We start from the raw sequence: 12,338 nt of genomic DNA, 5'->3' as shown, positions 1-12,338 counted from the left end.
ACCTGTGCCATGAAGTGCCGCTGACTGTGATCTTATTTTTGCACTCAGTGAAGGCACCAACTGGAAGGATAAAGTGTAACACTAGTCAGAGAACTTAGAAACAGACCCTGAGAGGTGAAGGGATGTGGCCAGCATCACAATTAATTAGAAAGCTCACAGTGAGGTCACTTCCTGTACTTTATCTCCATACGGGAGTTCATTGATGGGAGATAAATTAATTTCAGACCCAGAAACACTTAGGTCCCATCACTACATTCCAAATGTGACCAGATACGCGGCCTTCCCCTCTTCCTAAGTGCTTTCTTCTGTAACATTGTGATGGAAATTAACTGTACAAAGATCTTGGACAGTAAAATACAAAGCATCTCAAGAGATTCCTAACTTTATTTTTGCAAAAAGTAAAGGCATCACAGCCCAGAGGTCTATTGAGGGTTGTTTTCTAGGACCATCAAGGAGCAGGATGTATTTCAGGGTATGAGCAGAATAACAACAACAACAACAACATTGTACTGGCCCTTCTTTGGCCTCCTACTCTGAGTCTCTACCAATCCCCAGCACCTTCCACAGAGCCTCCTTCACATCCTTGTTCCTCAAGGTATAAATCAGAGGATTGAGCATAGGGGTGATTATAGTATAAAAAAGGGCAACAAACTTTCCCTCATTCTCAGAATACTTGTGGATGGGCTGGAGGTAGGTGTAGATGGCTGAGCCAAAAAAGAGAGAAACTACCAGGAGGTGGGACCCACAGGTTCCAAAAGCCTTTCTACGCCCAGCCATTGACTGGACCTTCAGCACTGCCCTAGCAATGTTTGCATAGGAGCCTAGAATCAGAGCTGCAGGAAACACCAAGATTAAGGCTCGAGCCACAAACATCTTGGCTTCTATTTCTCCTGTGTCCCCACAAGCTAATTTCAAGAGCACAGGCATTTCACAGAAGAAGTGATTCAGTCGATGCCCACAAAGAGGCATGGCCATGAGGCCTGTCTGAATCAGAGAGTTTACAAGCCCTCCTACCCAGGAAGCAATAGCCAACACCTGGCAGAGCCGGGGGCTCATAATGGTCATGTAGTGAAGTGGACGACACACAGCGGCATAGCGGTCGAAGGCCATCACCACCAGGAGCACACACTCAGTTCCACCCAGCGTGAGAACAATGAAGAGCTGGGCCACACACCCTCCATAGCTGATGGTCCTGTCCAGTCCATGAAGGTTGATGAGAAGCTGGGGCACAGTGCTGGTGGTGTAGCAGAGATCCAGGAAGGAGAGGTGGGACAGGAAGAAGTACATGGGTGTGCGCAGCCGAAGGTCTACTCGGGAGAGGATGATGATGCTGGTGTTACCAAAGAGAGTTAAGGAATAGAAAGTGGAAATGAAGATAAACAAGAGAAGTTGCAGTTGAGGCCAGTCTGAGAAGCCCACCAAAATAAAGCCATCATCCAAAGTAGTGTTATTTCTTCCCATAGCCTTTTACCTGCACAAATAACAGAAAGCAATTCAATGCCTCCTATGAAGAATGAGAATTAGAACCTTATTTGTATTGTTTCCTAAGTACTCCATGAGGATGGGCTCTAGTTCGTATTTTGTCATTCTATTCTGTTGAGTCTTTTATATTTAATTTTGTTCTTCTCTAGTATTCTGAACTCTGAATTAGGAGTGATAACGGTCTTCCCCTGGTATTTGATTATTGTTTCAAGTGTTTTATGTGATTTTTATATCTTGCAACTGCACTGAATTAATTTATCGTTTACAGATTTATAATGAATAAACAATTATAATTTATAAATGCATAGCTTTTCATATAAATTCATGTTTTTCAATTTTTGCCTTCCAATCTTTAGAATCATCTCTCTCTGTATGTGTATGTATGAGTGCGTAATCATTTAATTTATAAATAGAAATAATTCTACTTCTTCCTTTCTGAATTTGACATTCATTATTCATCTTGAGGACCTAGATATCCACATACAGAAGGATCAAAAGTACCCTTATCTCACGCTATACACAAATGTCAACTCAAAAGTTAATGTTTTGCTTGTAACACCTGGAACTATAAAGTGACTAGTGGGTATTATTCAATTGATTTTTACATTGATCTTGGCAAAGATGTATTTTTCTACATATGACCCCAAAAGCACATGAAAATGATATCTCCATGTAGGTTCATCAGCTACAACAAATGCATCATTGTGGTGAAGGATTTTAATAATCAAGAGGCTATGCATGTGTAGAGCAAAGAATAAATGGTTACTATGATTATTATTCTAAAATTAACATCTACCTTAAAAGCCTAACAATAAACATATACGTATAAGAAAAAGGACAGGAAAAGTTCTAAGATGGCCTTTTGACATATTGCAAAGATGTTTCTGTATTAAATGAAAGATTTTTATTAGATTATTAAATTATTCCACTCAGTCCCGATCACCTTTGCTTTAATAATCTTAACTACATTTTAAAAGGTAATCCCCACTCCTAATTATTTTGACTTTTGCCTTGATTTTCTGCATTACAAAGATCAGTGTGTGTTGTTCTAATCTGTTTTGCATATATGTGTAATCTTTATGATACTCTTTAAAATAATAGTTTATATCATAGTTATATAAGGAGTTACTATATAGTAATATAATGTAACAATAGTATATCATATTATAGTTTATTATAACATCTTTTTTGGTAGTACTGAGCCACACCTCCAGTATTGACTTTTGCTAGTTATTTTTCAGTTGGAATCAAAGAGTGTACCTATGTGCAGTCCACTTATATTAAGCTTCCTGGCAGGTAGAATAACGGGCATGTGCCACCATGTCTAGCTCTTCATTGAGAAAGGGCTTCTCAGAATCTTCAAAATCTTAGCCTTCTAAGTAGCTGGGATAACAGGCATGAGCCACTGGGTGCCTGGATTACATTTCTTGATAATAAATCATCTTCAAATTTGAACAACAGCATGTAGTATGACATCAGCTCAATCGGCTAATTTACTGTATCATCAGGCTACCATACAACCACATTCAAGCCACAGAATTTAATCCATGCAAAGGTATTTAAGCAAAGGAAGGAGTATACACAAATTCTTTCTGGAGTCACCTTCATTGTTCTACCACATAATCTTGTTTGAATGTTTTTACTTCTTCCCATCATGCCTAAATGTGTGTCCCTCTTATTAGAACTTGGGAGACCAGTCTCCCTATTGGAACTAAGTAGACACCAAAGTGTCTTCTACTAATCACCACCATGTGCTCTTTTGCAGGCTCAGTCACACTCCAATGTGAGCCTGATTCCTTTCACAGGAGAAACCACACAATATCCCATAAGTCTTTAGAGTGATCTACAAGACTATAAAATACCCAGTAAAAACCCACCTAAACTTACTAGCAGAAGACCAAAATTCCAATATTGCTTGCAATTAGCTTAGTTGACATTCAAAGGCTGCATTAATGAACTGTTTCACATGTAACTGCATACAGAATGTTGTCTCTGTGTGATATAACTTCTCATCTGATATCTACTACTCAAAAATAAAACAAGAGGAAAAGAAAATCCCTACCTTTTATTTCTTTTTGTAAAAATTGTAAAAATAGTGTGCAAAGGGGTTACAGTTACATGAGTAAGGTAATTAATACATTTCCTACTGAGCATTGTTATCTCTTTTGTTTATCCCCTACCATCCCTTCCCTTCCAGCTCCCCAATCCCTCCCCACCCCCAAGTTGTGAAGTTTGTTTTCAACATAGTGTCTTGTACATCTCATTGAAGGAAAATAACAAAATGCTGAAATAAGGATACAGGCTTACCATTGTAACAATGAGATGTAGAAGACACTATGTTGAAAATGAACCTACCTTTCATTTCTACAGCAATGCCCATGCTTTCATTCTGTGCCTCTTGGCTGTGATATCTATTGTTTATTGTCATTTTAGAGCAGAGCATCATAGAATTTGAGATTTAAAATGGGCTTAATGATTTTAAGTCAACCATCATGGTTTTCATTTAAAAAAAAAAACAAACGTATTTTCTTGGGGCTGGAAAGGTGGCTCAGTGGTAGAGCGCTTGCCTTGCATGCCTGAGGCCCTGGGTTCGATTCCTCAGCACCACATAAGCAAAACGAAAAAAGCCGGAAATGGTGCTGTGGCTCAAGTGGTAGAGCGCTAGCCTTGAGCTGAAGAGCTGAGGGACAGCGCCCAGGCCCAGAGTTCAGGCCCCATGACCGGACCCAAAAAACAAAAAACAAAAAAAACATGTATTTTCTTAAGTGTTTGCAATTGGGGAGGAAGGTGTGCAGGCATGAATGATTTTTGGCATGGTGTGTTCAAGCAGGTAGAGAGTGAATAGAAAATAGAGAATAAAAAAATTCTTATTGGATGACAAAACAAGATTTTGGGTGAACTTGACATGTATTTCTCTGTCCTCAAACTGGGGGCCCCTACAACGGAGTCTAGGACTAATCACCAAGCAGAATATTTCTTGTGTCCTGGAATTTAACTGTGGCTCACCCAGGTGGCACTCACCTGGAGTTCAAAGAAAGAAAAACTGATGGTTTTACTTCTTGATTCTACTGGCTTCAAGGTCGACATGAAGCCTATTGCAGACTGGTGGCATTTAGGGATTCTCTTCAGTTGTGATTTGTCAAGGCTAAGATCAGGGGTCTCTGTCCTTGAGAGGTCAGGAGGGCATATTGTTCCACTGCTTTAACAGCAGAGAAGGCTGCACCTCAACCCTCCATGAGAGGAGCATCCTCATAGAACCCCTGTATCCCTAACCATCTGAGATCAGAAAGAAGCTGATGTATCAGGCTGAGTTGCAATTATCAAACTATTTCCTGACCCTAATATTACGTACACCAATTCTACCCTGGGAGCTTTGGAAAGGCTTCCCTTAAGCAGTAGAAGGAGAATTGTTTACCAAGTATGACCTTGGAGACTTCCCAGTACTAATATGGCAATTATAATAAACTTCTGGGCTCTCCAACATCTACTTGAAATCCTCTCCTCTCTCTATTCCCCATGCTCTTCCCAAACAGTAGTGATCTCTTCAGTGTCCTCAGAACAGACCTCCTTACTTGGCAATACACCTCTACAGCTTGGGGTTTCTCCTACTTCCCTATTTCACACCATCATCTGAGCCCTTCATCAGTCAGACAAAATTACATGTCTTACTTGAAGCCTACATATTCATTACACCCTAAATATCTTCCTTCAGTGCTGAATCACATTTAACGGAGTTTACAGTTTCACCCAACCATCCCTCTCCTCCTTTTGCACTTTATCTCCCTATATACTGGGCATTGGAATGTGCAACACTAAGAGGCACATTGGAGGGAAAGCCTAGAAACCGAGGAAGCAACTTTTTGAAGGCCTTACCTGGGTTCATAGGCCTTCTCTGTACCAGCTTCTAATCATGGCCGTGCTGCTTCTTTGAAGTCTTTGTAAAGTGCCCTCACTACCCCCCACAGTTACTTACAATTTTAAACTTGTCCACACCTTCATGAACTCATCCTTCTAACCATACCAATTAAGATTTGTGTAAGCTTTCATGTATCTGTATTTTTTCTTATCTTTGGAATCACAAGAAACTTTAAATTTCATCTTCCACATATCATATTGAGGCCACAGTCTGCATTTTAAAAATCAACCTTATGGCAATGTAACATATATAGATACAATGTAAACATGTAGTGTGTGATTCTCTGAGTTTGTATAGTTATGCTATGAAGAAAGATCCCACAGAGCAAAAAACTTACCATCTTCATTTTTTTAATCCATATTCAAAAGACTGAACCTGTCTCTCATCTTGTTCTAATATCAATTCAAAATGGATATAAGACCTGAAACCTTAAAACTACTATGGGGAAGAATAGGGAAAACATTAGAACCTACTGGAATAGGCAGGAGCATTCTGAACAGAACTCCAAAGACCCAGAAAATAGGGGAAAGAATTGACAAATTGGATTGTATCAAGCTAAAAAGTTTCTGCACAGCAAACGGTTTAGTCACTAAACACATTCATTTTCTTCCTGAATTATCTACTTGTGTATTTGTTTTCATTTTATTGGTATTTTTCTAAAAGATTTGTAGGAATTTGGTTGTGTACACTGCAGATACTTCATCTCTAAAATCATTAAAGTCATTTTTTACTTAATTATAAAATATATTATGTATTATTGTATGTGGGAAGTTAATACCAATCTATTCCATTACCATTTGAATTTTAACAAGGAAAATATATGGGAGGGAATATAGTAGATGGTTAATGATACAGGGGATCAAAAAGAGAAGAGGAATGAGTTTTGATTTTTTTATAGCACAATTAGTTTAGATGGTTGAAAACGTTCAATTGAATACTTCCAAATCGCTAGTAAAGAGAATTTTGAGTGTTCACAACCTAAAGAAATGATAGATTTTTGAGGTGATGGATGGATCAGTTGTCTAGATTAGATCATTGCATGTTATGTACCATTTATTGAAATATCTCACCAAATAAACATCGAATATAATGTAACATTGGGTTGAGGATATGCTATCTCAAAATGTTCCTAATTGGTAGCCAGGCACCTGTGGCTCATGCCTGTAATCCTAGCTACTGAGGAGGCTGAGATTTGAGGATTGTGGTTCAAAGCCAATCCAAGCAGGAAAGTCTGTGAGACTCTTATCTCCAATAAACTACCCCAAAAAGCCAGACTGTGGCTCAAGTGGTAGAGTGCTTGCCTTGATCAAAAGAAGCTCAGGGACAGTATTGAGGTACAGAGTTCAAGCTGCAGGACCAGAAAAAAAATTCTAATTGGAATATAGATTATTTAAAGTTGAAATTATTTGAGGAAATGTTATTTCAAATGGGTCCTTTAGCCTGCCTTTTTATACATACGGCAAGCCATGAAGATTCTTTGGGGAGGGATGAACAGATTCCTATTTTTCCTTGCAGTATATCTCTTATTTCAGCACCAAATATTAATGGATCTGAAAGGAAAGAGATTATAATAAAGCAATAGTAGGTGACTTCAATATCCCTCCCTCACCTCCTGATTGCAGCAAAGGATAGATTACCCGCACAGTGTCCATAAGGAAATATTTACACTGCACATCAGATCAGATGGCCTATGCATTTTATCCAACAATAGCAGAAAGTGTTCCTTTACTTCATTTATTTGGATCTAGAAGATAAAAGGGATATGTGCCACATAACTCTTGATCTTCTCCACAAAAGAAAGTCACCTCAGGCCTTCCCTCTCAGATGGCAACTAAAGGAAACTGGAAGGTTTGGTTGGCTCTGGAATGGCTGAGGAGATCAATGATCAATGCTGATTAATTAGCTACTGGTGTGAATGGGAATGCCCAAGGAGACTCCAGGGGTGTGTATTCACACAAACACACACACACACATACACAACACATACACACACACATACATACACACACACACAGCATCTTCTTCCCACAAAACGTAAATTTCAAAAGCAATTGCTGTGTTTCCAATTGTACCAATGACCTATTTGTCTGATTAAAGGATATGATAAAAAAGATACAAGAGAAGCCTGGCACTGGTCGCTCAAACCTGTAATCCTAGCAACTCAGGAGGCTGAGATCTGAGGATCGCAGTTTGAAGCCAGCCCAGGCAGAAAAATCCTGGTGAGACTCTTACCTCTAGTTAACCACTCAAAAATCAGAAGTGGCGCTGTTGCTCAAGTGGTAAAGGGCTAGCTTTGAGCACAGAGAGGCTAGGCCCTGAGTTCAAGCCCTACAATGACATAAATAAATAAATAATACAAGGGAAAAAGCATTTGTTCAGGGCAGACTCTGGGTATTTCCTAAAGTTAAAAGAAATATAAAAATACATACTTTCAGGTGCTATTTAGAGTACTAGGGATTGGAATGTGACAGGCCAGAGCCAAATCCTGCACTTCCATTTTATGCAAATTGAAATAAGCCATATACACAAAATTATCTAATGGGGGTCATATGGACAGTATCCATATAGGTTTGATAGTATCCTATTCTTATGCATGATTTTGAAGCTATAGTAAATATTCAAGAAATAGAAACTATTATTATGACATGAATTAGCTTTGCCCAAAGAAGGAAATGCCCAGTGATTAAAAAGTGTTCACTATATTTTTCTATACCTCAGAAGAGTATAGAATAGTGATAAATAAACCAAAGAAAAATTGTAAAAATATATTAGGCACACAGTTGATTTGATTTACTGCTTTTCTTTCTGAACTCTCTTCCTCTATTAAGAATCCACTCCTGAATAAAATAAACCAAAGAAGAATTGTAAAATATATTAAGCACACAATTGATTTGATTTACAACTGATTTTCTTTCTGAACTCTCATCCTCTATTAAGAATTCACTACTGGGAGAAGATATTCTGGTAGTGTTACATTTAGGGTTATGGAAATATCTCAGCTTTCTCATACATTTACTATCTACATATGGACAGGCTTCTTAAACACACTGAAACTTGGTTCCATCAATAATAAGTAAAAAGGGATGGGTAGGTGGCTCAGTGGTAGAGTGCTTGCCTTGCATGCATGAGGCCCTGGGTTCAATTCCTCAGCACCACATAAGCAGAAAAACTGGAAGTGGCACTGTGGCTCAAGTGGTAGAGCGCTAACCTTGAGCTGAGGAGCTCAGGGACAGTACCCAGGCCAAGTATTCAAGCTCCACAACCTACAAAAAAAATAATAAGTGCAGCAAAAGTAATTCTCAGCTATATTGTAATGATTAAGAAAATGTCTCTAAAAATTATATCAATAATACTCATTACTACAAGATGATTCATTTAACATAAACCATGCAAAAATAAAATTGTACAAGGATGGTTAGTTTTATGTGGCATGATTATTTAAATAATGTAAAAAGACATAGATTGAATGTAAAGAAGCAACTATCACCACAGTTGATTTAATGCCACTTGAATTTATCACAACTCTCCACCGCAAGGTCTCTCCCTCTCTCTCTCTCTTTTCCTGTCTCTCACATCTTATTCTTTTTTATTCTTTCTTCAAATATTACCCCTTCATGGCATCTTGTTTTTATGCACATGCAATCTCTGTTCTGTTTTCTCTTATATGAAAATATCATCTCTGTAACACTGAGCAGATCTGATACCCATGCCGCAGCCAGGGAGACTGATGCCTCTGTTACCTAGTAGTACACTGATTACTTTGTCTTTTTTTCCAAATAGATCAATATACATCATATCTACAGCATTTACAGTATTTACATTACCTCCTGAAGAACAGAGGATATAAATTCTCAGAAAACTCAGAAACAGGCCCTGAGATATGGCATGAGATGGCGAGAATCACAATTATTAGTAAGCTAGCAGTGAACTCTAGCCCTCTGCACTAAAGGGAAGTGCCTTCTATGGGACATAGCATGTGGATTCATTAGCTTTGTATACAGTATAGTCACATTTGACTACGTTTCCCTTTACTCTCTGAAATGCCTAGAACCCATCACTAATTTCCACATGGGCCCAAAACATGGAAAGCTGTGATATAAATCAGCTCCAACTACTACCTGTACAATGATCATAGATAGAAGATTGAGGAAATAAAGCATCTCAGGCGACCTCTTTCAGTCTCCCACCTCCAAGAAAATAAAGCGTATTAAAACTCAAATGATAACTGAGGGCTATTTTCTAGCTCTCAAAGAATGGGATGGGTTTCAGGGTGTGAGAGCCATGATCAAACACTTACTGTCTTCCTCTCTTATACTGATTTTCTTCCTCGCTGTAGTAACTTCCACAAAGCCCCCTTCACATCCTGGTTCCTCAGGGTATAAATCAGAGGATTGAACATGGGGGTGATTATAGTATAAAAAAGGGCCACAAACTTTCCTTCATTCTCAGAATAACTGTCCTTGGGTTGGAGGTATGTGTAGATGGCCGAGCCATAAAACAAAGAAACCACCACAAGGTGAGACCCACAAGTTCCAAAAGCCTTGCTACGCCCAGCCATTGACTTGACCTTTAGCACAGCCCTACCAATATGTACGTAGGAGCCTAGAATTAGTACTGCAGGAAAGACCAAAATCACAACTCGGGCCACAAACATCTTGGCCTCTGTTCCTCCCGTGTCCTCACAAGCCAACTTCAGGAGGACAGGCATCTCACAGAAGAAGTGATTCAGATGACGGCCACAGAGAGGCATGGCCATCATCAGCCCTGTCTGAATCAGAGAGTTCACCAGGCCTCCCAGCCAAGAAGCAATAGCCAAAATGTGGCAAAGGAGAGTGTGCATAATGGTTGTGTAGCGGAGTGGACGACACACAGCAGCATAGCGGTCAAAAGCCATCACCACCAGGAGCACACACTCTGTGGAGCCCAAGGCAAGAGATACGAAGAGCTGGGCCACACACCCTCCGTAGCTGATGGTCTGGTCAAGTCCGGAAAGATTCACCAGAAGCTGGGGCACAGTGCTGGTGGTGTAGCAGAGATCCAGGAAGGAGAGGTGGGAGAGGAAGAAGTACATGGGCGTGCGCAGCCGATGGTCCAGCCGGGAGAGGGCAATGATGGTGGTGTTGCCAAAGAGAGTCAGGGAGTAGGAAATTGAAATAAAGATAAAAAGGAGGAGCTCTAGCTGAGGCCAATCTGAGAACCCCACCAGAACGAAGCCCTCTCCCCAGCTGGTGTTGAATCTTCCCATAGCCTTTCCACCTTCACAATTAGCAGGAGTCAACTCAGTGTCTCTTGTGCTGTATATGAATTAAAACATTATTTGCTCTTTTTACTGATACAGGAATCTCATGTTGTAAATAGAACTTTAAAAAAAAAATGGTGGGGCTGGAGTCCCATTCAATGATGAGTCTCTAGAATGCATGGAGACCTAGCTTGATCTTCAAAAGCGTGAAAGTAAATTAAGAGAAGTATCTAGTGTGTACAAGGGACCACTCATCAGCTATGTTGTGCCCTTTTGCTCCTTTTCCTATTCTGCAAGTCAGACTATTTCAGTAGATTAGGATGAATGACTGAGCCTGTTGAGAATCACACGCTTGATCCATGGATATTCACCTGCTTCCTTTTGGTTGGTGAACATGGTTGCAAGGGAGTGATGAGTATAGATCTATTCCTATAGAGGGAAAAGGTTTCACAAATTCATTCCTAAATTTTGCAGGAAATGTTCTCTTTCCTGCCACGAGCACTTCCTTATCTCCAGCTCTTGTCACACTGAAAAGTCCTTCATGTGTCGTTGCTCCTCTGAAAGCTGCGAGCCTCTGAGTTACAGAGCACAGTAAGTTAAGCACATAAAAGGTGCTAAATCACTTTAATCCACAACATGTAGTAGATATTAAATACATTCTGTTGGGTGAAACACTTGACTCTCCCATCAGGTATGCACGAAAGGTTATTTACCTTAACACTGACTTTTCTTATAGTACAAATCTGAAGAGGATACGAGAAAGTTCAGCAGAAAGCAAGAAATCAGCAATTAATACAGGCTTGCTTAAGCTCAATATTTTTGCCAAATTAGCCTATCCCTCCTCTTATGAGTTCTGCAGTCCTTCAAGATTATCCTCAGTGCTGCAGTGCTGCATCTGTAATTCCAGGAAGGTATTTTTCCACCACACCGATGTCTCTGTGGAAAAGGTGGAAAAATATTAATATTTAAAGACAAAAACGTGTAACCTAGCCAGCACACCAGTCATGGTGACCACCTTAGTAGAATGCATGAGCTTATAAAGTCCATTGTCAGGTCTTGCCACTTACCAGCTGACCTGTTCTAGAGAGTTACCTCTCTGAGTCTTTTGCTTTTTTTTACTTAATTACAAATGAAAAACACTTAGTTTATAAATTTTTATGGGGTTTAAATACTTTGAATGGTAGATTGAAGTGACAATGCATATGTTATATGAACTTCTCACCCTCGTCTGTCTGTACCCATGCCATCCAATTGTTTTGTTATTTATCATTATATCCAGGGTCATACCTGAGGATAAAAGGCTCACAGCAGACATGGTGGGATGAATTAAGGGGACTCCATTCTACCTGATGGACATAAATGTCCAAGAAATATTTATTTTCTGTACTACAGAAAAGTATTAATATATCTACACCATTTCTCACTTAGGGGCACAAGGAATTTTTTTCTAGCAATTTCTGTTTCATAGTTTATCACTACTATTTATAAAAGCATATAGATATGTTTATATATTGGCAGGTAAATAGAAGTATGGATATATGGAAAATGGTAGCATCATAGTCCGAAAGGCTTTCCGTATGATAAAGCAATGAGCAGGAAACTGATAAGTACAAACTATAATCCACAGGATAATATTTCAGAAGGAAAATTGAATTCAGTTTTAAAACCTGAGCTAGACAAATATAGGATGGAGGGAGCTAA

The 12,338-nt window shown here is 39.3% G+C and overlaps 2 protein-coding genes across 2 annotated transcripts; both read right to left on the bottom strand.

Moving 5' to 3' along the window:
• Positions 1-528: 528 nt before the first annotated feature.
• On the bottom strand, positions 529-1,461 carry LOC122115463 (olfactory receptor 2Y1-like). The gene has a single exon (XM_042688948.1). It carries the CDS (start codon positions 1,459-1,461, stop codon positions 529-531), a length of 933 nt encoding a protein of 310 aa, XP_042544882.1.
• An 8,246-nt stretch (positions 1,462-9,707) lies between these two features.
• On the bottom strand, positions 9,708-10,643 carry LOC122115462 (olfactory receptor 10-like). Its single transcript, XM_042688947.1, has one exon. It carries the CDS (start codon positions 10,641-10,643, stop codon positions 9,708-9,710), a length of 936 nt encoding a protein of 311 aa, XP_042544881.1.
• Positions 10,644-12,338: the final 1,695 nt, after the last annotated feature.

Source organism: Dipodomys spectabilis, unplaced genomic scaffold (assembly GCF_019054845.1).
Source record: "Dipodomys spectabilis isolate Male_0828 unplaced genomic scaffold, ASM1905484v1 ptg000119l, whole genome shotgun sequence".
NCBI lineage: Eukaryota > Metazoa > Chordata > Mammalia > Rodentia > Heteromyidae > Dipodomys > Dipodomys spectabilis.
The sequence above is the reverse complement of the archived record's forward strand: the minus strand, read 5'-3'. Positions and strand labels throughout refer to the sequence as shown.